Source organism: Ciconia boyciana, chromosome 3 (genome assembly GCF_034638445.1).
Source record: "Ciconia boyciana chromosome 3, ASM3463844v1, whole genome shotgun sequence".
NCBI lineage: Eukaryota > Metazoa > Chordata > Aves > Ciconiiformes > Ciconiidae > Ciconia > Ciconia boyciana.
The window spans coordinates 85,325,592-85,353,119 of record NC_132936.1 but is presented as its reverse complement, the minus strand read 5'-3'; the positions used below and the strand labels follow the sequence as shown (position 1 = coordinate 85,353,119).

The following is a 27,528-nucleotide window of genomic DNA, read 5'->3' as shown; positions in this document are numbered from 1 at the left end:
ATCCTCTCCCTTCACAAAAAGGGAGGAATTAATTCTTTGCGTTTGGGCTACAGACAGTATTAACTGCTTTGCCTAAGGCTCTGAATTACTAATTTTTTATCCTCTTTCTAAACATCTTCATTCCGTAGGGCTCATGCATGTTGTTGAGTTCTTGCAGATGAGTGCACTCCCACCGATGCTCTTTGACATAACTCTTGAGTACCTGAAAGCCAAAGCTAGAAGTGCTTTTGGCTGGGTTTATGAGCCTGGATCTGTTTGACAAGCTTTTTACTTCCACAGCTAGAAAATATGCTTGGAGGAGATGAGAAGTTCCAGGAAAGAGTGACTGCACACCTGATACCCTGCATAGCTCAGTTTTCAGTGGCAATGGCAGACGATTCTCTTTGGAAACCACTGAACTACCACATCCTGCTGAAAATGAGGCACACCTCTCCTAAGGTTGGGAGCTATCAGAATTTGAATTCGTTTTCTTTGTTGCATTAGAAAATGGGAACACTTTCCTAAAAACCAGAAGTGGATTAGCCAACTCATATATTGTGCTATGCTACTCCCAAGTTCTAGAGAGATGTATACAACATGGCCTTCTGCTCTTACTGTAAGCAGTCAACATACCACGTGTGGATGTCTTCCATACTGTGTGGTTTGGGTTTTTTAAAGATTTGGTAGCTGTTAGAATAAGAGCTAACCTGTTCATGTATGAAGACAGGGGCACTTTAGAGGGGGAACTGGAGGACAGTTATTTATCAACCTTCAGACCTGTTTATTATATAGAGTTTTGTCAAGACTCTGCTATTTGACAGGTTATATGTATTCAGGGGGAGTACTTGGTTTGTCATTGTACTGAGCTAAGTCCTTCTGATACAGTGGAACAGAGTGGCATCGTACAGGAAGTTAAAGACTGTTGTATCAAATAACTTCCTGCAACATACCTGTTTCTTGCAACCTATTTTTCCTTTGGCATTATCTTAACCCAGATGTTGAGATTTAAATTAGCTTAAAACTAGTTCCCTTCAGTAAGGAAAGCTAGTTTACAAACTTATATGGAAAGAAGGGGGGGAGAAAACAGGGAACTATACTGTAACATTTGTTTCCTTACAAAGATTATTGTTTCGTTTTAGGTCCGATTTGCTGCTCTGCTTGCTTTGGTAGAAGTTGCACAAAAACTGAAGGAGAACTACCTGGTCCTGCTACCAGAATCTATTCCATTCTTAGCTGAGCTCATGGAAGGTAATGTTCTAAAGTGGCATTAGTGAAGGCAGACAACTGGCCCATGACCAAAAAAGAATAAGGGCCACTTATTTCCAAGATTCAGACAGGATGCTATAATTGCTATAAATCTTACGAATTGGTATATGGTAGCTTAAACTGTGCGGGATGCAAACCACAATGGTATCCAACACACTCCTGAAGTTCAGTTAAATTATGGTAGTTCCTGTGCACATCTCCCCAGCTGCATGTTTTAGATCAGTGTTACAGTAGAAATAATTTGCCTAAATAAGTCCTGCATCAGTGCCAAAATATTTTTGAATAATTATTTCATACCTGGTGTTTGAGGACAGTTCTAGCCTTGACGAGTGATGAAGCCTTCCTTAGGGTAGCTTTGTAATCACTATTCTACTTAATTCCTGCTTTATTTCTTTTTCTAGATGAATGTGAAGAAGTTGAACAGCAGTGTCAGAAGACAATTCAACAACTGGAAGTCATTTTGGGAGAACCACTCCAAAGCTACTTCTAGGTTTATCCCCTTTGTTTTCAGATTTTGTCTGAATTAGCTCCACACATGCAAGTGTTACAGGCAAACTATCATACTAATTTTTATCAGAGCTAAGATCTTAACTTTTTAATAAAATATTGTAAGAATCTGGCTTTATAATTTCTGGATGGCCTGGGGCCTTTTCGTATGACTTTTCCTTAACTGCTCTTTTCTTAACAGTGGGAAACTGGAGCAAGCTATAAGCATATTCTGATAGCTGGGCACAGAGTGACATGTGAGACTCACTGAATTCCATTGTGCTTTGGGTATGCAGTGACTGTCCCTGGGGAGGGGCTGTCATGCTACAACGTAAGCATGGTACTCACTGGACCCACGCACTGCAATCCTAAGAATCTGCTTTTCTGTCATTTTTAGGGAAGTTAAAAGTAAACCCACGGAAGATACTGGAAAGGAAGTTACAAGAAACTAAGATTTATATAGGAGCTAAAGCTGCTTTTTTAGTCTTTAAAGACTGCTACTGATTAGTGTCTTATTCACCTTAAGATCAAGAATAAATTGCTTGCTATGTTAATGAATTTACCAAAAACTCACCACCTGTTTTGCACCAGGAGGTACTGGTTCATTGCACTGCTAGTAAGAAAGGCACTCAGACTCTGTAAAGTACGGTTTAAAATGCAACTGCTTAGAACTAACGCTATAAAGAGGATATCTAACATCCCCTTGGACACTGGGAATGGGCCTCTGTTCAGGGTGCAGCATGCCATACAGATCCCATCTGTGGAACGGTTACCCCATCGTGTTCATTTGTGCTCTTATAGGATCTTCTTAAAAGAAAACAACTATTAATCATGTCTGCTGTCAAACAAAAAGGATTTCAGATGAGAGCTTCCTGCTGAATTCTTAGATAAAGGCAAGGACACACAAGTGGTGTAATTGCCACTACCATGTGGGAGCCACCTACCAGCTCCTCTGTTACAATCAGCCAGCTAAGTTTATCCTGCGGCCAAGGGGTATGTACAGCACAACACTGTCCTGAAGGCCACACCAGCACAGCCAAGGCCTACTCAGGTTAACTGGTCTGTGGAATGCTAACTCCTCAATGTGGAAATGGTCCTCCAGTCAGGATCACTATGCCACCTTGGAGATACTGGCAAGATAATAAGCAAAACAACACAAAATATAGTCCAAAAAGGGATCATAGCTACTTAGCTACACTTGGAGAAAAGCAGAGTTCACAAATGTTTTTATTTATGTTTTTTTATACATTAAATCTGGTAATTTATCTTAAACAGTCTTTTAGGGTACATCTTATTCTTGAAATTGCTTCACTCTTTTAGCAGCTGTTAAGATAAATAGGAACATCTCTCAGGCATGTACCGACAGCCAGTAGCAACTTATTTTAAAAAATGAGTATAAAAATTAAGACTGACATTTGTATGGAAAACTGATTAAATAGGAACAGCTTGTTTCAGATGATAGTATTTTAATACAAGACTGAAAAAGGATTCATTCTCTATTCCACTGATGAGGAGGGAACCTCATAACCATGAGTGTCAGAGAAAGTACTACTGCAGCAGCAGACCAAAAAGATGAAATTCCTCCTTGCTTTTTGCTAGAACTCATGCTTAATCCAGCCTCAGGAAAAAGGCTATAGTTGCTAACATAAACTAAAAAGCAGAAGAGTATATTTCATAATTCTGTTTTAAATGACTCATCAATGTCCCTTTTGGGGTGGATAACCATACCTTCATATCCCATTTCAGTCTCATTTTTCCTTCACAATATTGAATGTGAAGTAAAAAGGAATGCCAAGTAGTAGTTTAACTTAATCATACCGAGTGCACTGACACAGTATGATGCAGCATTTTCGTATTGCTAGGTTCAGTAATACAGGAGGTTTATCTGAGCAAACACTTACTTCGCTTGCCAGGATGCTGTAAACTAGAGGAGGATTTAATCTCGCAGTTAGCAGTTCTGGTACACACCTAACTCAGAGAGGCCGACGCAGAAGCCTAGATAGATAAAGGCAGGCTCAGCGTGAGTCAGCACCTGTTTGTACTTGACAAGGAGGCACTGTCATTAGAAGAGGTTTAATTCTTCTAGTACTGATTGGAAAGAACTACCAGCTCCTCACATCTAACAGCTGAACATCTCCCATGATTTCCACTACATTGATCTTTTCAAGTTGTTTAAAACGATGCTTGTACTCCAGAGTGTGAACACCATTAACAGCAACTTTGAACTGGTGGGCATCACAGAAAACGATCAGCTAAAAAGCAAGAAGAGAAACAGTTAAGTTTTAAGCTCAGGTAAGACATGAAAAACAACCTGATGATCTAGCCTAGACTTGGGCAAGCCCTGCTTCTGTTACAAAGAATGTTTCATGCAAAAGAAACATTTAAAGAAGTGGAACTTCAATAAAATTCATAGAATCCTAGAATAACTCAAGTTGGAAGGGACCCATAAGGATCATCAAGTCCAACTCAATTCAGTTAATATTTGTTCTGAGCACAGGCTGAATACTTGCAACTATTTAAAAAGAAAACTGTCATTAAAACCAAGTCAAATCTCTGCTCCCTATGGTCCCATTTAGTCCTCCTAAATAGTGTCAAGACATTGAAATGCAGGAATGGCAGTTTTATTTAAATCTGTATTAGTGACCTGACATTTTACCACCACTGCTAATCCTTTTGGCAGAATTACCAGTTTGATGCTACGTTTCTGTTAATCTTACCTCAAAGTACATCCCTGGACTGAAAGGGAAGTTGGCAATTTCCTTTTCTTCTTCTCCCCAGCTGTCATGAAGGTATGAGTTTCTTACAAAAACTTTATTTTTCAGTCGGGGATTCAGATGTAATGCAATGTCCTTTGAGTCACTTGATTTCAGATTTATTGCAAAGCTGGAAGATATTTTTTAAAAGTTTACTATACCAAGGGTTTATAAACATGATGCAGTACTCCACACTATTTACCAAGCCCTTAGGCAATACCCAGAACTGTTCTGGAGCCAGGGCTGTGATTCACCTGAAGAACCAAGCAGGCAGTTAACATGCATTTGTCTCCTTCACACAGAAACCTTTGCTGGAGGCAGCAAATGTAGGACATGACATGACTCTCCTAGATTGGCTTCATCACTTACAGCTTTCTGTTCATGTCTCAGCAAGGAGGTATTGAGCCAAGTGCTGCTACCCTACAGCACTAGGAAGCAGCGTTCTCACAGAAACATACAATGCTACTTGCTCCACCATCTCTTTCTCTTAACTCGGGCAGTGGAGAGTGGGAGGCTTTGTTTTACCTAAAGACATTATATTCTTTCTGCCAACAAACTGGTTAGACTCTAAGGAAAAGTTTGAGGATTCTCTCCGTATACTTAAGATTGGTGGGACACCATACATACAAAGTGTAGGCAGCGTAGCTCTGCCCAGGCTGAATGAATACTCTGCAGTCTCAGACACATCCACAACACAGGGCTCCTAAAGGGGAGCTCTGGAGAAGAGTGATCCAAATTCAAATTAATGCTTCAACCTGTGGCAAAGACCTCACTGCATTTGCAGAAGAAATACTCCTCCCCCAAAATTAGCTCCAGCTGTCAGGTTATTTCCCTCCTTTGAGAAGCCTAGAATTGCTTAGTCCAGATACAAAATATAGCAGCAGCCACACTTCCAAGCTGTGAAGTCCTCTTTTTCACCAAGAAAAAGGAACATCTACAACTGTGTGAACTGAGTGAAAGACATTAAATAACTTACAAACTCTATAAAAATCTATACGTTTAAAATCACAAAGAGCAGACAGCCTGCAATGCTTTAACTAATGCCCAAAAGCCTCTTCACACTTATAAGCAGTACATTCAGCACTTGCAATGTACTAATAAGCTTTTCAAGCCAAAAGAAGGAAAGCAAATGCTACTATCTAAGTATTAATTATCCATTTAAAGTCCAAAGAACAAATTTAAAGTTCATTCAAACTTTGTTGATGAGATTTCTAGACCTTGGGTTCCAGTATTAATATGAACTCTGAGTGCTGTTCACCTGCAGGGAAGATAAGTGCTCTGAGGAAGGAGGAGTGCAATGTATACACACAGCATAAAAAGCAAGCATCTCATCATTTGCACTAATTGCTTCATTTTTAGGCATGTTTCTGCAGAGCCAAAACCACCCTTCAAGCAAAGGGCATGCTGAAACACAGACATTTCCTCAGCTCCATTTTGACTGTGTTGCACTCCCCTTCCCCACCACCCCGCTTAAATCATGTTAGGAAAATGTTTTCTTTGCAACCCATTGTTCCTAATTTGCTATCAAAATTATAGCTCACACTCCCCTACCAGCTTTCATCACTCAGTTCTTGTCAGTTAGGCACCTTCATGCTTGTACAGTCCCCGAGGAGGCCATCCAAGAAGTATTCACGGAAACGTTGTAACATGCAGCATTTGACCACACCAGCAACTCATCTAACGAACTCATTTTCCATTTACTTCTGCCAGTTCCCTTACTCTTGGATCTCTTTAGAATAAAAGCTGTCTTTGTAGGATATGTGTGCTCACATGCCTTGCACAATGGAAACCCTGAACAAACACACAATCTTGTGAATGATGCAGATTTATAGGCAAGACACTCAGGTTTTACCTTCACTTTTCACAATGGAGCTGCTCTTTTAAGTCCTCTCTAAAGCAGTATCCCGCAGGTTTCTGAGAAAACTGCACTGTAGTTTCAGATGATTCCAGATGCAAAGTTGCAAGTGAGTAAGGATATACTGAGGCAATGGAAAAGCCTACTTATTCTCAAGAGTAGCTCAGTTAAATAGCAGAAAAATTCAGTAACACTTGCCTCTTTGGGTTTTTATTCACTTCTCCTTTAATGGCAACTGTGCATCCTGGACGAAGTGCAGTATCAAGTTTCCCAACGTAAGGAACTCCCTGGAAGAACACCACAGTAAAAATTTTGACTGTGACTTTTACTTTTTTCAACATACAAGCTGAGCTTTACTATGGCAGGAAGAAATCTGGCCTACGACTGCAAATCTGCACTTATAGCTGAAGTTATTCCTACCAACATGTTCTGGAATACTAATACTATAGTCGAAAAGTTACACTGAGATAAATATATCAATGTGTTTGTTAGGTTTTTTCTTTAGACTACCACCTTGGCTTCAAAATAAACATTATTTACAACTACTTCTGCCACCACTAATGGTGGAAGGAGGGGAAGGGGCGGGGGAAATGTAAGCATGAAACTCCCTGCACTAATTTAAATTTGTATCACATAATTGTTCAGATACAGACAACCCAACCTCTCCTCTCTGAAAGCTTCAGTTATGCTTTAAAGAATAAGACTCATGCTACATGTTGTAGTCCCACAGCTGCGTAAGTACTAGAAGTAGGGTCACTGAGTATTCTGTCCCCCTGGCACCAGTTCATAATGATAGATAGTGCAAGTATTTTATTTGCCTTTTGTTTTTGTTGTGTTACAAGTTATTTTCATCAGGGAAAAGGATTGAACAGATAAGTACTTTGCCTTTTTTTTTTTTTTTAAGTCCACCACTTGCAAATGACAATATTGCATGTTATTTCGTTTTGAAAAGAAGATTGAAGAAGGCAGACTGTCAAGTGACAAGGCAACTAAAATCACAGCACTCACTGCAACTTCACCTTCTCTACAAATTCAATTTGTATATATTCCTGGCTTCCAACCCCTTTTCAGTTTGAGCGTGGTCCTTACTCCAGTCTGGATACTGTCCACCTGTACAGCTTTTTCCAAAAAGATGGGCACTGACTCTGTCTATGCTCCATGCTAGCTGGGTGCAAGTTCCAACCCTCAGGTGCCATGCTTGCATCCAGCCACCTGAAGTGTATACAGGGTAAGTATGGATCTGTCAGCAAGAGGAAGATGTAGCCAGACAGGTTCTGAGATATGCACATTAACATAAGGCCATTTGGCATAATATGACTGCAGAATACTTTTGCAGGTATTCCTTAAGGCAGAGAAAACTAAGTATGCTTATTTGAAAAAAGTTTTTAATGTGATTTGGTCCTTTAAAACTTCAGGTACCTCACTTTTTATTTCCCCATTTACGGCTGTGGATGCTGCATTTGAGTTGTCTGTATGATTCAACAGATAGCCTCACTTTTACTAGCAGCAGCAAAGAGGATTTCTCTCTACAAAACCTCACTGATGATCGTCTCCTAGTAGGTTCTCGATTCCCTTGTTCTGTGCCTGTTTTTTCATGAATAACTGAGATGTTTTTATTTTGATTTTTTTTCTCTTCACATTTGCCACAAGTCTACATGAAACACTTACAAATTGTGAACCATCCGGCATTTCCCCCTACGAGAGAAAACAAACAACATTAACTAGCTTATCAGACAACAGGGAGATTCATTCAACCTTTTACAAACATACGTACATTTTCTGTGTTTATCTTTGTTATTCCTAGAGATGATGGCTGAGAGCCTTGTAAAGACTGCAGAGAGAGAGATATTTAGATGTCATTGCTAACATCACAGAACTTTAACATGAAGTTCTTTTAGAACCGTATATGGATCTGTGCTGCTTCAAAGGGTGAACTGTTAACATGAAAACCTAGGTCTATGGTAAAGAGAAAGATAGCCAAACCCCTGCAAACCAAGGAAAAGTCCTGAAGATCAATTGGCTGAAGCCAAATTGAGATTTCTAAAGACCACCTCATTACAGTTTGGATACTTATTTAACAGTCAAAGCACTGTTAACCCCTTAGCATCTGAGGGTACCCACTGAGCTTTCCCTACTGGGGCAGGAATACCAGCAGGGCAGGTCCATGCAGGGGACCCTGGGATTCTAAGTAGCCCCCTGTCCCTTCCCATGGGAAGGGCATATGAGCAACATGGCCATGCAGAGATACAGTTCCAGCCTAGCCCTGGCAGATTGTATCTTCAGCTTGTTTATTTCAATACAAGCCTCCCTCTTCCTCCTCAGAAGAGTATATTAGCAGCAAAGACAAAAAGGAAACAATTACCCTTCTCTGTTCCTTTCTTTGCCAAAGGATACAGCATCAGCAACCACAGACTAAAGCAACTCTGCTTTGTTTTGTGCTTGGGACAGAAACCAACCTACAGCACCTGCTTGCCCCCAAGCTCTTCTCGGAGTCAGTCCTCCAAAACCAGGACTAAGACAGCTTTGAAACGCCATTATTCTGGCAACATGGCCAAGTGATCGGGCCCATAAAAGTCGGTGCATAGGCTTTGCAAATGGTCAGTGAGTAGACATATCTTTAAAGTTTAGACCCCATTTCATTCAGGCCCAAATCTCCACCTTCCATCAACACAGTTATCAGTCTACTGTCCTGAGTTAGACCTGACGTTAGGCAGCAAGAGACCCAAGCTTGCCCACAGGGTAGTGATGATGGGGCAGAAGAGACCCAGAATATTACACAGGAGTAGGTAGGCCACCTTAGTGCGTGGCAGGAAGAAAGGGAAAAGGCATTCACCTTCTGTATCTCCCTGGACTTTATCACCTTCCATTTCTGCTCTAAAAGTCTCACCCTTCCAGAGCAGAAGGATCTCTCCTTCTGCACAGGGGAAAACATTGTTTAACTCCTCCCTGTCAGTTTACTTTCTCTAGCAGAGCTGGCAGCTGAGAGGAAGCACAGCACTGCCTGCACTTTAAATTCACTGCAGTTTGGTCCAAGTGCAAGTCAAGCCACAAAGTCTTCGAGAAAGAAGACCTCTTCTCATCCCCTAGAAATAAATGTACACTCCTACTCACCACTTCATTCAACAATTCAGTCATTTTAGCAGGAAAACCAGGGTTATGTGCACAAGCAGTTCCAGCTATGGCTGAACTTGTCACTTAGAAGCAGTGAATACTGAGAGTTCATTTTGGAGCTCCTGCGATATTTGAAAAGTCTAATCCATTCCTAGATCCAGTATCCAAACAATTCTTATACCATCTGTCCTGTGAACTTTGTAAGCTGTAAACTTTGTCACCCTTTTGCCCCTAACCTCAAGACTAAAACAGGAAGACAGAGATCTTCACATGAGACTCACATGTTGAAATGCGGGGAAAAAAATTCTTGTTACTGATGTTAGACTGTGTAGCTGCTTTTCTTTACTTCCTTTTCATCGTAAATCCTACTCTGTAGTTTAGCAAGACAGAGAAAAGGAATTGAACAAGTCAGCTGTCTACATAACTTACATTACAAACAAAATCTATGGTTTTGATCTGCACTTTGCCATATATTCCAAGAGTATCTATTCTTTCAAGGCTAATTCTGTGGTTGTAGAGCAGCAAGTGCTTCTTGTTTACAGTCACCTAGAGAGACAAGAAACAAAATAGGAAAATTGTATTAAACATACATTACACCAGCCATGTATCAAATTCTATGCATGTATCTCTGGTATTACGCTGGTTTGGTACAGAAGCAGAGAGTGTCCTAGAAATTTCAGAGCAACTAAGTTCAGTTCAGGCTCATCCATGATTGAGTCTCTCTTTCCATCACTACGAAGGAGATTTATTTGCTTACACTAAAATTTGCATTCCACACCTTTTGTTTCTATCACTTGATCATTTACCAATGTGGTATTACCAATCTAATAGAATCTATTATTGCAGTCTAACAGAGCAAGACAAATACATTTCACATGTTTCCTCCAAGAGGACTGTCCTACACTAGTCACAAAACAGGTTTAACCTAAGGTCAGCCCTTTGCACATAAGAAGGGAAGGGTGGAGTAGCCATTAGCCACAGCAGGAAGTTACTTGCCTACTCATCCCACTTAGAGGGAAGCAATACAAAATTAAAGGTCTGAATTACTTAGCACCTCTTTAAAGAAAAGCTTCTAAACTTTTCTGTAGTTAGACTATACCTAGGTAACAGAGAAACCAAGGCTTCCAACTATTTCTTGTAAGTATACAAAATACCTCTCTTTTACTGGCCTGACAACTGGCTACAGATAAAGAATCGACCCAGACTCACCTGGAATTTATCCTTTAAAATCATGATGACAATCTCAAATGACTTCCCTTTTTGAAAGGGCATCTCGTAAGTGATCTCCTCCCAGCCCCATTTTTCCCTCTCCAGTGTGTTGCAAACAATGCAGCCAGACCTTTTGAAGCGGGGGTTGAAATGAAATGCCACATCAGCTCGAGGCTTTATGCTGCTTCCACACTGTAAATCCACTTGGAACCTAATCATAAAAATAAGACAAACCACATTCAGCTTAGTCTGTCAAGAAATCACCTAGAAGTTCGATACACTTGTGTTTTACTGTGGAGCCTCAGAACAGACAGACACAATGAGTGTTGTTGGATAAGGAGAAAAACCCAAACATATATTTGTCCAACTGCTACACATTTGTGAAAGATTCTCCCATGATTTATTACAATGAATTAAAATATTTAAGTATTTATTTAATGGTCATCATTCATGTCATGTAAGCTCCTCACTTACTGTGTTCACTACCTTCCCTCCCATCATCTTCAGTAGAATAACTTGCCTACTCATCCAACTTAGAGGGAAGCAATACAAAATTAAAGGTCTGATTTGCTTAGCATCTCTTTAAAGAAAAGCTGCTAAACTTTTCTGTAGTTAGACTATACCTAGGTAACAGAGAAGCCCAGGCTTCCAACTGTTGAACCCTGGGCAAAGTCAGGGAACAGAACCCCCATACTGGGCACATGCACTAGTTCATACCTCCTTATCCCAGTTTAAGTTAATTCCTTCACACAACACATTCAGTTATCAATTTTGTTAGTCTCAGATAACCTCTTTAGACAAGCAGACATATGCTATGACAGGGAAAAAAAATTGTCAAAGCAGGCAAAAGCAAAAAGAGAGAAGAGAGGATGAGCAGAAAGCAAAAAATCAGTTCATCCTCCACTTCTCATCACAAAGCTTTCATTAACCAGTTAAGCCTGTATTCACACTGACGCTATCACGAGGATTTAGATCAAGCCTTTGTGTGCCATCATAAGTAGGACCTCTGGAAATATTTTATACATTGCATTCTTGTTTACATGGTGACACTGCAAAAAGTTACACCGTAGCCACTACCTGTCTGCATCATCAGGAACAGTCCCATGTATCACAATCAGCTCTCCAGGAACAAGACCTCCAAGTATTGTCCCAACATATGGAATGATCTAGAAGGGGGGCAGGGGGGGAGAAAAAAATTCAAATAACATTTTGTGATGGAGGCAAAAAAACCCACAATAGTTTTAAAAATAATATTCTAATACTTAATTATGTGATGCTCTAGCACATTAAAAAAAACACAACTAGCATTTCATTTAAAAGAAACAGGAGAAAAGCACTAAATACTCAACACAATGGGAAGGGAAAACCCAGCAGATTTTCACCTATGAAAATCAAGCTTCTCAGATAAAATTAAAACTAAAATTTCCAGCCTCCATTCCTAGCTCTCAGATGAAGAGTGGTAATATTTTATTGCCTCACTTTTAATAGAGTATAAAGAGGATTCACTTCAAATTAGGTCACTGCCAAGGACTGACTATTATCAGCCCTTTGCTGGTAGCAGCAGGCACCTTCCACAACCCTTCTGACCCCAGACTGCAGCAGGTGCCTTTTTGCTTGTTCTTGCTCCATTTTGGAAAACAATGATGGAAAAAGAAGAGACTATGTCACAGAGTGTCTTCTTAGTAAAATCTATACAACAAACACAACAAAATACCTCACCCTAATGAGCTAAGAACTGCAAGGTGCACTGAAATAGCCCTGTTCAGGGGTCTCTGTCTTTATGGTATCTATGGTATGCAGCCTGGCTCAAAGCCTATTTTTTCTTCCACATCAATAGCTGGAGAAGGTAACACAGGCACATTATGCTAAACTGAAATGGCAACATGGTAGGAGTTGTTAAGCCATATGAGGGGACATCTCAGCTAAAATAAAAACCCCAAACACCCCAGAACAGCTCTCTGAAAAAGGCTCAGACATGCTGAAAGAAGTCCTACCTTGACCATCAGCTGGTGCACCCAGAATTTCAGGGAGGGAGGGGGAGCATCTTAACAGAAAATTGTGCAAGTTCACAGGAGACTGATATGAAAGCAAAGGTGTAAGTCTGCATCTCATCACATGTGCTTTAGATTGAAAAAGGAAGTAAATGGCAGCAAATGTTGCATTTGCTCTGGTTAACAGGCAAAAATTTCTGTCAAGGTTGTTTTTTGGGTTATTTTTCCCCAAAAACTCCTGATCTATGGAACAGTGTATAAGATTTTAGGACACCTTTGAAATTAAACATCAATTGCAAACAAGAGTTCCAGTAATTTAACAACAAAAAATTAACAAGACTGGAAATACTACTCTTGAATGGAATATTGGACCATAAAAGGACAAGTTGAGATTTTTATTTTTTAAATAAATATATATCATCATGCAAAACAGGAAGATATGAAAAGGGGATGTTTGCTGACACCTATTCTTGTGAATTTGTGAGGCGGGAAGGGGGAATGACAGCAAAAATTGTCTAAATCCAGAATATTGATCATTTCTGCCAGTAGACACACATCCTTTTCTGCCCTCTCTCCACTTCCCTTCTCCACTACCCACACGCTGCACAAAACTTAATTTGCAGTTGTCTTCTGAGGAGGAATTAGGCATTGCGGGAGTGAAAGGGTTAACAAGATTGAAGTACTGAGGGTCCGGGTCATGTCCGAAAAAAGGAGACGGTGGGTCTGGAACCCCTTCGTTGTGGGGGCACGAACTGCCGCGTTGCAGGGAGATAGCCGATGGTATTAGCTGAAGGGACCGTGGGGGGCGCGTGGACAAGACATGTAGACCAATAGGAGTTCTCTCGGTAGCGTGTGTGTAAACAATTAGAAAGGATGTAGGCCATGGAATACTTCAATAAAGGGTCTTCCATTTAGCCCTCTGGCAGAGTCCGCGCATCAGTCCCCTACAAATGGCGCCCGAACAGGGACATGAAGTCTGTGGCACAGGGACTTGAAATCTGCGGGACAGTATCGCAGTAAAGAGCGACCGGTAGCGGAGCCTGGCTGAATGTATAATTAGCGGTTGGAGAGCGGAAAAGTCCGGACAAAATAATCACCTAGACCAGGTGAGCACCCAGGAACAATGGGGGCAACAATGTCTGCAGAAGAAAAATTGGTGCTAACTGTGTTTAAGAAGGTATTAGAAAAGCACAGCATTCAGTATGATGAGACGCAACTGCGCATGCTGCTCGCCTGGCTTAAAAGCCGAGGTGTAGCTCCAGAATTGACTGAGGTATTTGAAATATGCACAGGGGAAACAGCTGGACGGGTTTTATGGGACGCGGCTACCAGGGGGGATCCCAGTGCCACAGGCTTGTTAACAATGTGGCGCTCAGTTACAGACTCGTTAAAGCAACTAAAGGCAGAATGGCAGGGGTTGCCGTTTGGACTAGTGAGAGAACTGCGAAAAAACGTTATGGATTATGGTCTTGGGTCCCTATATGTACAGAGTTTATTGAACGTGTTTTTTAATTATGATCTGACCCCGTATGACATTAAACAGATATCCATGTTAATATGTACACCTACACAAAAGGTAATGTTTGACGCACAGTGGCGGGCTGCGTGCCAGATGGCCGCCATAACTAATTGTGAGCGGCCGGAGGGCGACCCCTTGCGGGGCGCAGGAACACCCCGCTGATGGGGGAAGCACCAGGACAGGCGCCGCTATTACAAGCTAGACTGAACCCTGCTATTCTGCAGCAGTCTCACCAGTTGGCATACCAAGCTCTGCTGAAAACTCCCGATACAGGGAAGGCTACTCAATCATTTGTCTCTATAAAGCAGGGGATAGCTGAATCATTTATGTCATTTATGGATAAGCTGAAAGAAGCAATAGAGAAACAAGTTGAAAACGAAGCAGCAAGGGAGGTGTTGTTAATGAAGCTAGCTGTAGAAAATGCAAATGTAGATTGTAAAAGGGTGTTACAGACCTTACGCAATCCCAACTTGGTAGAAATGATGGAGGCCTGTCAAAAGGTTGGGTCATTCGAACATCAGGCTCAAGCCACGGCCTCCGCATTCGCAGCCTTGAGATTTGATAATAGAGCCTGTTTTAGGTGTGGGAAGACAGGACGTTTTAAGCGCAATTGCCCAAACGTAAACCAAATTCAAAACTCAGGACCTGGAGTTTGCCCACGATGTGGGAAGGGGCGTCACTATGCTAATCAGTGCCGTTCCAAATGGGGTAAAGACGGCAAACCGATTCAGGGAGACTTCCGAACCAGCGCGAGCCGGCGGCGCGCACAGACACAAGTGCCTTGGCAAGCCATGACAACAGCAATGGCCTCCGAGGCCGAACCGCAGGAAGTGCTGGAATGGATGTCACCACAGATGCTGAAATAATAATAGAAGACCAGACCGTGCACCAAGTGCCATTGAATGCAAGGGGACCCCTGGGGGGCGGTTTAAGTGCCTTGTTATTGGGACGTTCTAGTGTGACTTTGAAAGGAGCTCTTTGTGCTCCCTGGAGTTGTCGATGCAGATTATGAGGGCCAGATACAGGCAATGATATGGACTCCCTTTCCTCCAGTTGTTATTCCAAAAGGCAGCCGGATAGCACAGCTTGTACCATTTAGAAGTCAAGTTCCAGTGACAGAGTCAGTTAAAAGAGGAAAAGGTGGCTTTGGCTCCACAGGAACGCCCTTGATCTTATGGGCCCAAACAGTACAGTCACAACGACCTATGTTAACATGTACTTTAAGTAATAGCCAAGGGACACCTAGAACTATCAAACTACAGGGCACGATAGATACCGGAGCGGATGTTACAGTAATTTCAAAAGCAAAATGGCCCCAAGGATGGCCAATAAAAGAAGTTGCCTCTGCCCTATCTGGTATTGGAGGGACCACCATTTCATATCAAAGCATATATATGATACAAGTCATTGGGCCTGAAGGCCAGGTCTCAACTACTCGCCCTTTTGTTGTTGCCGTACCGCTGATTCCTTGGGGGCGAGATGTTCTCAGCTCCTGGGGAGTCACTGTCGGTACACAAAATTTTTAAGGGGGGTCACTGAAGCGTGGCCTACCATTCCACTACAATGGCTCACTAACAAGCCTGTCTGGGTGGATCAGTGGCCCCTCACAAACGAAAAGATCCGCGCTCTGAAGGATTTAGTGGAAGAACAGTTACAACAAGGTCACATTGTTCCAACTACAAGTTCATGGAATACCCCTGTGTTTGTTATAAAGAAAAAAAGCGGTAAATGGCGATTGTTACATGACTTGAGGCAAATCAATGCAGGATCGAAAGCATGGGGGCTTTGCAGCCGGGACTCCCTTCTCCTACTGTGATTCCTGCGAATTGGCCAATAATAGTGATGGACTTGAAGGATTGCTTTTTTACAATTCCTTTAGCGGCCCAAGACTGCCCTCGATTTGCTTTTTCGGTTCCCTCAATTAACAACAGCAAACCCATGCAACGATATCACTGGACGGTCTTGCCTCAAGGCATGAAAAATAGTCCCACGATATGTCAAATACATGTCGCAAGAGCACTCTCTGGGGTTTGAGAACAATACCCACAAATACTAATATATCATTATATGGATGATATACTCATCGCTGGAGCTTCTGTAGACAATATACAGTTAGTAGTAAAAGACAGTTCAAACATTACAGAAATTTGGATTACAAGTGGCACCTGAGAAGGTGCAAAAGGAACTCCCCTGGCGTTACTTAGGGTGGAAAATCATGGAATACGCTGTTGAACCTCAGAGAGTGGCCTTGAAGTGGGAAGTCAGCACTCTAAACGATGTGAAAAGAATACCTGGCGCCATTAATTGGGTTCGACCCTTGCTGGGAATCACAAATGATACACTACAACCTCTCTTTGATTTATTAAGAGGTGATCCCGCACTAGATTCCAAACATATACTGACTCCCGAAGCGAAGGAGGCCTTGGCTCACATCGAACAAGCAATACAGTCATGACAAGCCCGTCGCATGCATGACGGATACAGCCTCCAGCTCTATATCATTAACACTATTACCCAGCTGTTAGCTCTACGGGGGCAACAGGTAGCAACCAATAATGATCCTTTGCTTTTGACAGAATGGGTGTTTTTGCCATATCAGCCTGTGAAAACTATTACTACCAGAGTGGAAATGTTTGCGATGTTAATCCGTGAAGGGCGGAAACGTGCTGTACAGTTATGAGGTGAAGAAGTGCATACGATTTACATTCCATTGGCGAAAGAACATTTGGACTGGAGCTTAGCTAATAGCATACCGTTACAAACTGCTTTGCTAGGCTATGCGGGAACACTTAGCATCCACATGCCAGCTCATAAATTATTTATGGCATTTAAAGACATTGAAATAGTTGCTCGACCCAGATGCAGCCCTGTACCAGTCTCTGGAATTACTGTGTTTACTGATGGGTCAGGAAAAACGGGCTGAGCAGTCATAGTTTGGAAAGAAGAGGGACATTGGAAGGAAGAGATCCATGTGGTCCAAGGCACTCCTCAAATAGTGGAATTAGTAGCAGTCATAAAAGCATTCCAAAGATGGAGTGAACCATTTCACAATACCTATGTGGGGTAGTCCAACGATTAGAGAAAGCATGGTTAAAACATGTTAATAATGAACAGCTGTTCTCTTTATTTAAACAATTATGGTATGAGTTAAATCGCAGGCAAAACGATTTTTATGTACTACACACCAGGAGCCATACAAATCTACCAGGTTTTATCGCGGAAGGTAACCGTAGAGCAGATCGCTTGACCACTCCAGTTTGGGCAACCCCAGTACTACAAACTATAAAACAAGCCCAGCTATCCCATGAGTTTTTTCACCAGTCAGCTAAAGCACTAAGAAAACAATTCAGCCTCTCTTGGGATACAGCCCGCGCCACTGTACATGCGTGCTCTGATTGTCAACCTTTTGCTGCCGTCCACCAAATGGGTAAATCCGCGAGGTCTCTACGCATTACAATTATGGCAGACAGATGTCACTCATATAGCTGAATTTGGGAGACAAAAATGGGTGCATGTTTCTATCGATACTTATTCAGGCGCTTTATGGGCAACTGCAGAATCTGGAGAAAAAGCAAAAGATGTCATTTGACACTGGACTGCAGCTTTCGCAGCCCTGGGGGTGCCATCTGCTATCAAAACAGATAACGGGCCCAGGTACATTAGCCAGAAAACCCAACGCTTTTTACAGCTATGGGGTGTAGTACATGTAACAGGCATTCCACATTCCCCACAAGGCCAGGCTATTGTTGAACACAGTCACCAAACCCTAAAACATATGCTTGAAAAACAAAAAGGGGGAATGGTGGGAGAAAGCCCCCAAGTACGGTTATGGAAAACAGTTTATACCTTAAATTATTTAGATATTAGGGAGGCCGCAGTGGAATAGCGACCACCAATTGTTCAACATTTTTTAAGTTTTGGTTCGACCGATAGGATAGATGTATCTAGCAAGGATGTTAAAGTGTGGGTACGGTCTCTACAATCAGGACAATGGGAAGGACCTTATACATTAATAACATGGGGTCGAGGATATGCTTGTGTCTCCACAGAGCAAGGACCACGCTGGATCCCCACTCGATGTGTAAGACCGGCCCTTGAAAAAGCGAATCATGAAGACACCGACAAGCCTGCCCTTGCTAATGACATGGGGACTGCTGACACTGACGACCATAACAGCAGCGAACCCCATGTCAACAATAACCTGGAACAGTAGCAACATATGGGTGTCTTTAGCATGAACGCTGAATCAAACTGCTTTTTGTGTATCCATGGAACAACCGGAACAACCATTCCATACATGCCTTGTAGGATTGCCTATAGACGAGGTAGGGTTAATACAAAAAGAAGCAAGTGGAGTGCTAGCTGCAGGTAAATGTAATTCTACCACCAGTAATGTTAGTGCCTGCTTTGAGGATTGGGAGAAGTGGGTGGCTTAAATCATTATTAAAAACTGGGTTATTGGTTATCGGTATATTTTTATGTATCTTGCTGGTTTTACCTTGCTTGTTGTCATGTGTCCAAGGAATGTTGCAGAAAATGGTGCAAAAAATATATGTTGTTGAAAAACAAAAAGGGGGAATTGAGGAGGAATTAGGCATTGCGGGAGTGAAAGGGTTAACAAGATTGAAGTACTGAGGGTCCGGGTCATGTCCGAAAAAAGGAGAAGGAGACAGTGCGTCTGGAACACTTTTGTTGTGGGGGCAGGAACTGCCGGGTTGCAGGGAGATAGCCAATCCTATTAGCTGAAGGGACGCATGTGGGACGTGTGGACAAGACATGTAGACCAATAGGAGTTCTCTCAGTAGTGCATGTGTAAACAATTAGAAAGGATGTAGGCCATGGAATATTTCAAGGGTCTTCCATTTACCCCTCTATCGGAGTCTGTGCATCAATCCGCTACAGTCTCCTATATCAGGAAAAACAGACTTAAAGAACATGCTTCTCAAGCATAAGCTCACAAATGGTCAGGTTGTTTTAAGTCTCGTGTATTTTTATTGGCTTAAGCAGATGCAGTAGAGGAGAACCAAAATGTGAAATTATGTGTTAAAAGTGGAAGAATAAATAGTCTGAAATCCCTTTGCTTACTGGTAGTAGCTTGGTTCCTCAATATACAAGCTGTACACAAGAGGCTCATTTTTATTCAAAGAATAAGAACAATAATAATAAATAAGAAAAAAAAAAAATATCTTGATTATTTTAGTTTAACACACTGCTCTTGAGGGCTAGTAGCTCTGAGTAATGCAGTAGAGTAATAAATTACTGGTTCAGTCTCCAAAGATGAACCAGAGAAACATACAGACACAGGCCAGGGATGCTGGGACTTAACCACTCTAGTGAATCAGTTATTTACTCCCAGAAGAGAAGCTGTGGCAAAAAACCTACTTTACATTGAACATGATGCATTTATTTAAGGAAAAAGAAGCTTGGCCCATGAACTCTTCAGAAGCTCAAACATGGAATCTGCAAAGCCCTAACAGAGCATTTCCTGGGTGCAATACTACGGACTTAATGAGGTTTTGTCATCACAGAATGTGCCTGTAATTTCCTCACATCTCAAGACTTTCTTCTACTAATTTTTTCTCATTAAGAGTAATGCTTGTGATATCACAAAATCTACCAGCATCCCAGCTCTCTTCCAGACCTCCAAAAATTACCTCTGAAGCCAATTGGTCAATGTCAACTGAGTTTGAGACGTCTTGAAGATCAAGTTCTTTCTAATATCTGCCAGTTTTCATAAAACAAGAGGACAGATTATGCTCTTACAGAGGAAAGGACTGCGATAACACAGCTTTCATCCAGCTTGCTGGGTAGCGGACAGCTGCCCCATCAGATGTGGCATGACAACATTTCTTGCCAGATGGGTGGAGTAAAGGGCATAAAGAGGAAAGCAGGATTTTCTGGATGATTCAGAACAGTACAGTAGTGAAGAAATAAGTCTTAGACTCAAACCTGTAATAAAGCTCTTAAGTTTTGCTGCTCATGGAACAATTCACTGAAACAGTGAAATCTTCATAGCTTCCCCTCCTCCTTCCCTACTAAGTTCATCTTGTGGTATCACACAGGTGACAGAATCACAGAAGAGCTGAGGCTGGAAGACACAACTGGTGTCAATGCCTTGCTCAAAGCAAGGTCAGATAGAGCAGGTTGCACATGGCCTTGTCTGGAGGCTGTCCTGAGGTTATCGGCACAATCTTTCCTAACTCTGTCTCCACATTCCAATCCCAAATACTTCCCACCTTAGACTCTCGACGCCAAAGCCCTAGTTTACCCCTTTATATTCTCCAGCCTGGTCTTGTCACCCATCATACCCATCAGTCCCCTTGCAGCCATCCAATTTTGCTGAACTCTTACTCTCTCCCTTACACAGATTATTTGTCCTAAACACCTCCTAATCCTCCTCTCCCACCAAAATCCCCACCTACCAACTTTCATCCTCCCTTTCCTTTTGCAGTTCAATCCTTCCACCTTCTAGTAAATCTCCACACAGCTTTCCTTCGTCTCCCAGCTGGGTTCTTTGAAGAAGGTTGAAGCTATTCCCCCGTCATCCCTAACTCTATCCACTTTGCAAGCAGTGAACATATAGTGGGACTGAACAATCAGATTCACTGAGGGGACAGGTGTGTATCAGTGCAAAGCTGCAATAGATAAGGAATTCCTGTGCACATCTGCACTACTGTACACTCTACATAGATACTCTACAGACTTTAATATTTTTTAAGAGTTTTAGCACAGAATGTTAAAAATACTCTTTCCTGCAGGCTCAAAGGAACTACCTTTTTAAAGATACAATGAAAAGCACAGCTCCAGCCCACCCCTCTAGCCACATGCCATTGTCAGGCTGCTGTCCCAGATCATGAGAATACTAGAGCTTTTTAGAGAAAGTCTCCAGACTCTAAGCTAGGCAAACAACATTCCATCAAATCCACTCTCTGCAATGGCTGAATCATGTTAGCTCAAGTATCCCTTACTAAACAGGATTTATTGTAAGGTAAGATATCAACTATCAAAAAAGATTCCAAGTTTAATTGTTCAGACTGAAGTTACAAGCACCACAAAAAAAAAACATTTCACGAGGGCTGCCAGGCACCACCCATGTTTACAGGGAATTAGGAGTGAAAACACTGCTTATCATATTTTCACTTTCAATCTAGCACATTCTGCAGAAATGCCAGACTTCCAATAAGCTGTGTATGAAAAAGGATTACCCTCCAAGGCCGACAGAAGTTCCTTCCTGTTTTGGAAGTCCTGTGCATTAAGTGTCCATTTGTTTACAGCACAATTTCTAAACACCATCAGCTCCTAGTGTCACCTGTGACATTCTTCCTCCAATACCTGAGCAATGCAAAGAGTTCTCAGTAACACCCCTCACTGTGCAAAACAGCACGAGTACTAACTATTGACATAAAACAGCAAAGTCCCATTTCCCAAGGGAGAAGTTGTTGACATGACAGGGGAGTTACCGGGTTACTGATTGTCTTCTGCGGTCCATCCAAGGACATCATCTTCCCTCCTCCAGTTTAAGTTTGTCAGTTCTGTGTGACCACTGCTGGAGCGTATTTAAAATACTCACTGGTCAGGCAGCACCAAAGGAGGGATTCCCTTTGAAAAAACAAAACTTGTAATTAGAAAGAAACAAAGTGACACTACATGAAGTGAAACCCTCCAAGGTATAACTTTAAACAGCACAAGAAATTATGCAAACATCTTTCCAATAAATTTGCTGGTGTTTTGAAATACAAAAATTAAAGGTTTGCTTAAAGAAATAAGGTGACACCCTAAGAAGGGACAGTGCACACAGGTACACAATGTCATCAGCAGCTTCCTGAGATTATGTATACAGAGACAGAATCCCACATAAAAATCATCATTGTACTGGGGAACACTGATAACTCAGTGCCCCTCAGCTGGGCCCTAACAGCTCTCCGTTTGCAGCTGACCCCTGCCTGCAGACAGGAAAAAGATGCACAGTACAAAAGCAGTTTTTCCAAGAAAAAGAACCAACCATTTCTGTTTCCTTTAACACTTTCTGTGCTATCCCCAGATTTCCCAAGGCAGACAAGCCCTAGGGACTGAACTTGCTTTTTCCAGTTTTATCTTACATAGTTAAGAGATACTAGGCAAAGACATAGCAGGGAAGCAAAGGGTATTTTATGTTTCTTCCTCCAACACATACAATCTCTGAACTCCACAAATAACTACAGGAGTTTGTAAAACTTGCATTAAATGCACAGCATTAATAAGAAATGAAACAACAGCTTGTGAGTATGCCCAGCTACACTGTGATTTCTTTAGCAAATCTTCTAATGAAGTGACCAAAATTCAGGGCCCAACTGAAACTAGTAAGTAATTATTTCTTGCACATTCTGGAGCAGTAACTTAAGGTAGCAGGCAAACTGTGTGGTGATGACAGGCAGACAGGGAAAAAGTCAAAGGTGAGGGTTCTAGCATCATTACTGTGTGACAACTGCTAGCAACATTAAAAGAAAAAACAAAAAAGAACAACAACAAAAAAAACCCACCACCAAACCAAAAACCCAATGTCTGTGACCTGCTCCACAGGGCCCTGGGGTTAATCTTCTGCAATGATTCAACAACAGAGTGGCCCATTACAACATATGGCTTATCTTGTGGGAGATTTGGGCCAGAAGGGTCTTAATTCTCCTACTTAAGACCAGTGTCTAGAATGCAATTGAGAGAACATAACGTGCCTATGCTGCATAACTGTTTTGCCCCTTTGATCTAATTATGGGATACTACCATCAATTCACAACAGGAATGCGCAAAGGCAGGCAAATTTATTATTTTCATTTTAAAAAGGAGGAAATCAAGGCCAAAGCAAACAATAATTCTGACTTTAGCATCGGAAAGTCCAATAGCGGACCCAAAAAAATGAAACCCACGCCTACAACAGCGTCCAGCAGCCTGCTAACTGAACTTCCCTAGGTGTGCAACAGCAAGCCAGACCCTGCTGAAAGAGGATCCTGGAGCAGAACTGACCGCCAGTCATGGCAGGCCAGGTGGCAAAGCGATGGGTGGAGGTGTTTTTTGTTTGTTTATTAGGTTTTTATCGAAAAGGTCACAACAACGAGGGAAAGCTGCAGTTCAGGCTCTGTTTGACAAAACAGGAGATGGGCATGCAACTGCAAGGTTCTCCTGTAACCTTCTATCAGAGGAACAACTGTCAGTACATGTTAAACCAAATCTTAAGTCTGCAACACTGTAAGTTATGGTTTCCTGACTATACTTTTATAACTGAAAATGATATGTATGTTTTCCTGTTATCTCACATACTGCAAAGCAGCTGAAAACCTCTTCAATAAAAAAACAGGAAAGCAGAAAGGCCAACAACCAGCTATTATGCTGTCCCTCTATGACATGCAGAAAATATCTTTCACGAGGGTAACTCAGGTTAGACTTTATCATCACAGCTCGACTTTACACCCAGAAAAACAAGGCTTCCGCAAAGAGAATAAGCGAGATACTTCGGGGATACTTGCAGGCAATTAAAGTACAAAACGCCCCCCGCCCCGGCTACAAACCCAACACTACGACACGCTGGAAGGACACAGGACCCGGCCACTTCAGCCTTAGCGCCCTCCGAGGAAGCCCCGGCTCCACAGAGCGCCTCACTTCAGCCGGGCCCGCCTCGGCCCCGCCAGGGAGCAGCCCCTTCTCCCCCACAGGCAGCCACACGCGGGGCGGTGTCACTACTTTTACCCTCCGGTTCCCCCCTAACGGGAAGCTCCTTCTTTAATCTGCACAACGTACCACCGTGACTAGCAGCGCCTGGAGACCCGCGGGATGAGGCCGGCCGGCGCTGCCATCGTCCCCCGCCGCCACCAGCTCCCCCCCGCCGCGCCCGGCTTGGCCCCGCCCAACAGCTTCCGACCGCCTCAACGTCACCGCGCACGGCGAGCCCCGCGCGCCGTCCCGCGGCCCGGTTCTGCTCCAGGCCTGGCCGTACCGGCAGCCGCGGCGGAGGCGGCGGCCCCTCCCCAGCTCTGCAGCGGCTCCCCGCCGCCGTGCCCGGCCCCGGCCGGGGACAGCCAGCCTCCGCCGGGGGGTGGGGAGTGCTCCGCTGCCCGGGAGGGCGCCTGGCACCGCGGGGGTGTTTGACGTGAGCCGCGGAGGAAGGCTGCGCGGGGACCGCACCGTTTCGAAGAAACGCGTGTCCAGAGAAGGGCAACGAAGCTGGTGAAGGGTCTAGAGCACAAGTCTGATGAGGAGCGGCTGAGGGAACTGGGGTTGTTTAGCCTGGAGAAGAGGAGGCTGAGGGGAGACATCGCTCTCTACAACTGCCTGAAAGGAGGTTGTAGCGAGGTGGGGGTCGGTCTCTTCTCCCAGGTAACAAGTGATAGGACGAGAGGAAATGGCCTCAAGTTGCGCCAGGGGAGGTTCAGACTGGATATTAGGAAATTTTACTTCACTGAAAGGGTTGTCAAGCATTGGAAGAGGCTGCCCAGGGAAGTGGTTGAGTCACCCTCCCTGCAAGTATTTAAAAGCCGTTTGGATGAGGTGCTTAGGGACATGGTATAGTGGCGGTCTTGGTAGTGTTAGGTTTATGGTTGGACTTGATCTTAAAGGTCTTTTCCAACTTATACGATTCTGTGATTCTGTTTCTCGGCCTGCATCAGCTGCTGCAGCATGCCCAGGACTTGTCAGAGAGTGCTGCTGGGCACAGGCCAAGCCATGCCGCAGGCCCCTGAGCCACTGCTCCGGCACGTGCCCTGTGGGCTTTGATTTGCAAGAGCCAAAGTAAGTGCTACCACAGGCTTCCCCTGCAAACCCTTCACTTCCTCTGTGCTTTGTGTTTCCTCTCCAGGTCCCTTGTTACAGCCTAACTCCGTCTCCTCCTAGCAAGACACATCTCCTGTGACCAGACCCAGATGCAGTTTTCCAAGCCAGCTGGGTCATTTGTTGCTCCAGGACGGTGGCGTTTCTGAAACCTGGAAATCTTACACCCACCCCCAATCTTATACCCACAGCCCCAAGGCTGTGCTTTTAGCCACCCGTTCCCTCACAGGCTTCACTAAGCATGGTTTTGGCTGTTTCAGTCTAGTAAGCAGACAGAGCAATGAAGTCCCTAGTAATTTTAAAGCTCGTGATATGTAGCAACAAGCTCTTCAGAGAAGCACTACTTCAAGCTCCCCCTGTTCGTATGCTGGATGGGGGGAAAGATGAGCACAAAAATAAAGGTTGCAATAGAAAAGCCCCACAAAATTAAATGACCATGTCCTATTCAGTTACAGGCATTCAGTATTTCTTTGCCTTGCAGGAAGCAGTGCACATGGTGTAGAATGGTATTTAGCCATCCTTGTCACAAAGACCATTTCAATATCTTTAGCTAGATAACATCCAGTCTTCTATTCTACAATTAACCAGCACAAAAAAACCCCATACCAAATCATACCTACTTGCTAGAGTTCTGCTAATAATTGTAGGATTACTGCTTTAAAGGGTACATCAGCTTAGCTATACTAGAGTTGGAGGATTCATTCACAGAAAGGTATGATAACATTTCTTTTGAGGAGAACTGCAGAAATGAGCTATTCAGATTAAAGAGCAGCAAAGCAGATCGCTTGGGGCAAGATACCTTAGAATCATGCATGGTTTTGAGAGAGGACCGAGAACTATTGTCTGTTGGGTGATAGCAAAAAGCCTGCTATTCAACTGTTCTGCAAAATTCCACTGCACTTTTTAAAAAGACAATAAAGAAAAGGTTCTAGAGCCTGAACGACCACTTAGTTTTCCTTTGAAGCTATTGTTCCAGGCATTCTAGTTTAGAGGTTTGAAGTTTTTAGAAGTTTTTAGAAGCTGAACTTTTTACAAGTTTTGATAAAACGAGCCTGACAGAAGTACATGAAATGCCTTCACTTCTCAGTATTAGAAAGCAACCTCAAAGCAGGTTTGAATGTTCAGGTCAAACAACAGGGACAGAAAAGATGCTGAAGGGCTAGAATAAAAAGGTAGCGATGCTGAAAGGAGGAGCAGTAAATGGAAGTGTTTCTAGAAGAACCACAGAAAATAAAGTTTTACTACTTACTACTACTTCTGGCTCAGAGCTCTTCTGCTTTTGGGAGGAAGCAATCCAGAGGAAATACAGTGATTTAAAGTATGCACCAGTTCTTTACTGAAGCAGAACAGCTGTTTGATTAACATGCTGATCACCTCTTTGAAGGCTGAGTCATAGGCAGTTTATGAAATTTGCAGGAAAATCCCTATTTCAGCTCCCAAACCTAATGCACCATTGACAATGAGTCAGTTGGGTTACAGCTTGAGTAGTCTTGCGCTACACTGCAGTTGTTTTGCTCATAGACTGTAATTTTCCTGCGGATTTCTTGTGACTGCTATTTTTAGCAGTCATGACGGCAAATAACAAAATCTTCCCTTATTTCCACAGCCCAAGTCCCAGTTCAGGCTTTTGCTTTTAAAGCTACAATTCGACGTGTGCACAACCGTTGCTGGGGCTGTGTGTCATCCTGTCAGCATAGTCTGACTTCCCATGTTCCAGCAGAATTTTGCTTGCTGGGGAAACTGAAGTGCTTTGTCAAGACAGAGGCAGACAATTTCAGCTGAAGCAAATTTAGCAGCTCTTCTTGGCCAAAAGGTAGCATTTGAGGGAGGACTCTCTTACCCCTAAGAAATTTTACCTGCCTTTCCTGCCCCAGCTACAAGAACTGGGAGAGGAATATAATCACAAGACACCAGCAGTGCAGGAGCTGCTACCGCACGTCAGCTGCTACCATACCCAACCAGTACTACCGAGTACAGCCTTTATGAAGTTCCTGCTTATTTTCAGTGATAATTAGGTGATCTCCAAATCTTACATATTCCCTCTTGGGTACCGAGATCTGCTTTGATTAATCTCATTAAAAACTGAAACGTTATCTTTTCCAGATTTAGCTTTCCATTCTGTTTTCCCTTTCCACTTTGGAGAAGTGGCAGACTTAACACTTGAGCAGCAGTGTCAGACCACAACCTACTAATTAGGACAGACTGATGGTGTCTAACACCGTTTTACACAGAGCTTTTGGATCTATGTGACTAAGTCTAATAATAGTGACAACGAATTTTTAGTTCAGATAAATATTGTGCTTGCTGAATCTGTTGTCAGCAAAACTGGATTTGATAGTTTGTTACAGTCACCTGTATAATTGTAGCATGCTTCAGTGTAAGCTTCTGACAGCAACGCAGGCCATGCTAATAACCGTTAAAGCCCACTCAGAAATCTGGGAAAATTGAACTAAACTGATGACCAGGCACTTTTTTTAACCCCTTCTCACATACTCAGTCAGGTGGCTTCACAAACACCACTTCACTGGATAGAAAAAGAAGAGTACAACCACAGACTATTTTGAG

At 42.8% G+C, this 27,528-nt stretch overlaps 2 protein-coding genes and 1 long non-coding RNA gene across 8 annotated transcripts in view; 2 read left to right on the top strand and 1 right to left on the bottom strand.

Moving 5' to 3' along the window:
• Positions 1–2,188, top strand: part of HEATR1 (HEAT repeat containing 1) — a 40,813-nt gene extending 38,625 nt beyond the window's left edge. Inside the window, exons 43-45 of the mRNA XM_072856429.1 lie at positions 280–438; positions 1,119–1,227; positions 1,647–2,188. Of these exons, the coding sequence (XP_072712530.1) occupies positions 280–438; positions 1,119–1,227; positions 1,647–1,735 (357 nt within the window). The 3' untranslated portion in view covers positions 1,736–2,188. The remainder of the gene's footprint in view (positions 1–279; positions 439–1,118; positions 1,228–1,646) is intronic.
• Positions 2,189–2,940: 752 nt separating this feature from the next.
• LGALS8 (galectin 8) lies at positions 2,941–26,293 on the bottom strand. Of its 5 annotated transcripts, none has more exons than XM_072856440.1 (10): positions 26,213–26,231; positions 21,630–21,768; positions 11,737–11,825; positions 10,660–10,870; positions 9,880–9,996; positions 8,114–8,170; positions 8,008–8,034; positions 6,538–6,626; positions 4,449–4,614; positions 2,941–3,983 (listed from the first exon to the last, which is right to left on the bottom strand). In XM_072856440.1, exons 2-10 carry the CDS (start codon positions 21,669–21,671, stop codon positions 3,834–3,836), a joined length of 948 nt encoding a protein of 315 aa, XP_072712541.1. In that variant the 5' UTR covers positions 21,672–21,768; positions 26,213–26,231; the 3' UTR covers positions 2,941–3,833. The 5 variants fall into 5 exon arrangements, with proteins under 5 accessions (XP_072712541.1, XP_072712540.1, XP_072712544.1 ...); XM_072856439.1 differs by lacking the exon at positions 26,213–26,231 and adding an exon at positions 23,938–24,041; XM_072856443.1 differs by lacking the exon at positions 11,737–11,825 and having other exon boundaries at positions 26,213–26,293.
• On the top strand, positions 3,875–18,826 carry LOC140649361 (uncharacterized). 2 transcript variants are annotated; one of them, XR_012041594.1, is made up of 3 exons: positions 3,875–4,023; positions 13,566–13,756; positions 18,219–18,826. It is a non-coding gene; the product is annotated as an uncharacterized lncRNA (long non-coding RNA). The 2 variants fall into 2 exon arrangements; XR_012041595.1 differs by lacking the exon at positions 3,875–4,023 and adding an exon at positions 7,437–7,567.
• Positions 26,294–27,528: the final 1,235 nt, after the last annotated feature.

Bases quoted from the DNA above. Each gene is read 5' to 3' on its own strand.
- LGALS8 (XM_072856440.1), bottom strand. From the start codon at position 21,671: ATGATGTCCTTGGATGGACCGCAGAAGACAATCAGTAACCCG. The intron at 10,871-11,736 runs GTAGTGGCTACG...TTTTATGATTAG, and splicing joins GTTCCTGATGATGCAGACAG to GTTCCAAGTGGATTTACAGT. The intron at 4,615-6,537 runs GCAAGTGTTACT...AATATCTTCCAG, and splicing joins GTGAATAAAAACCCAAAGAG to CTTTGCAATAAATCTGAAAT.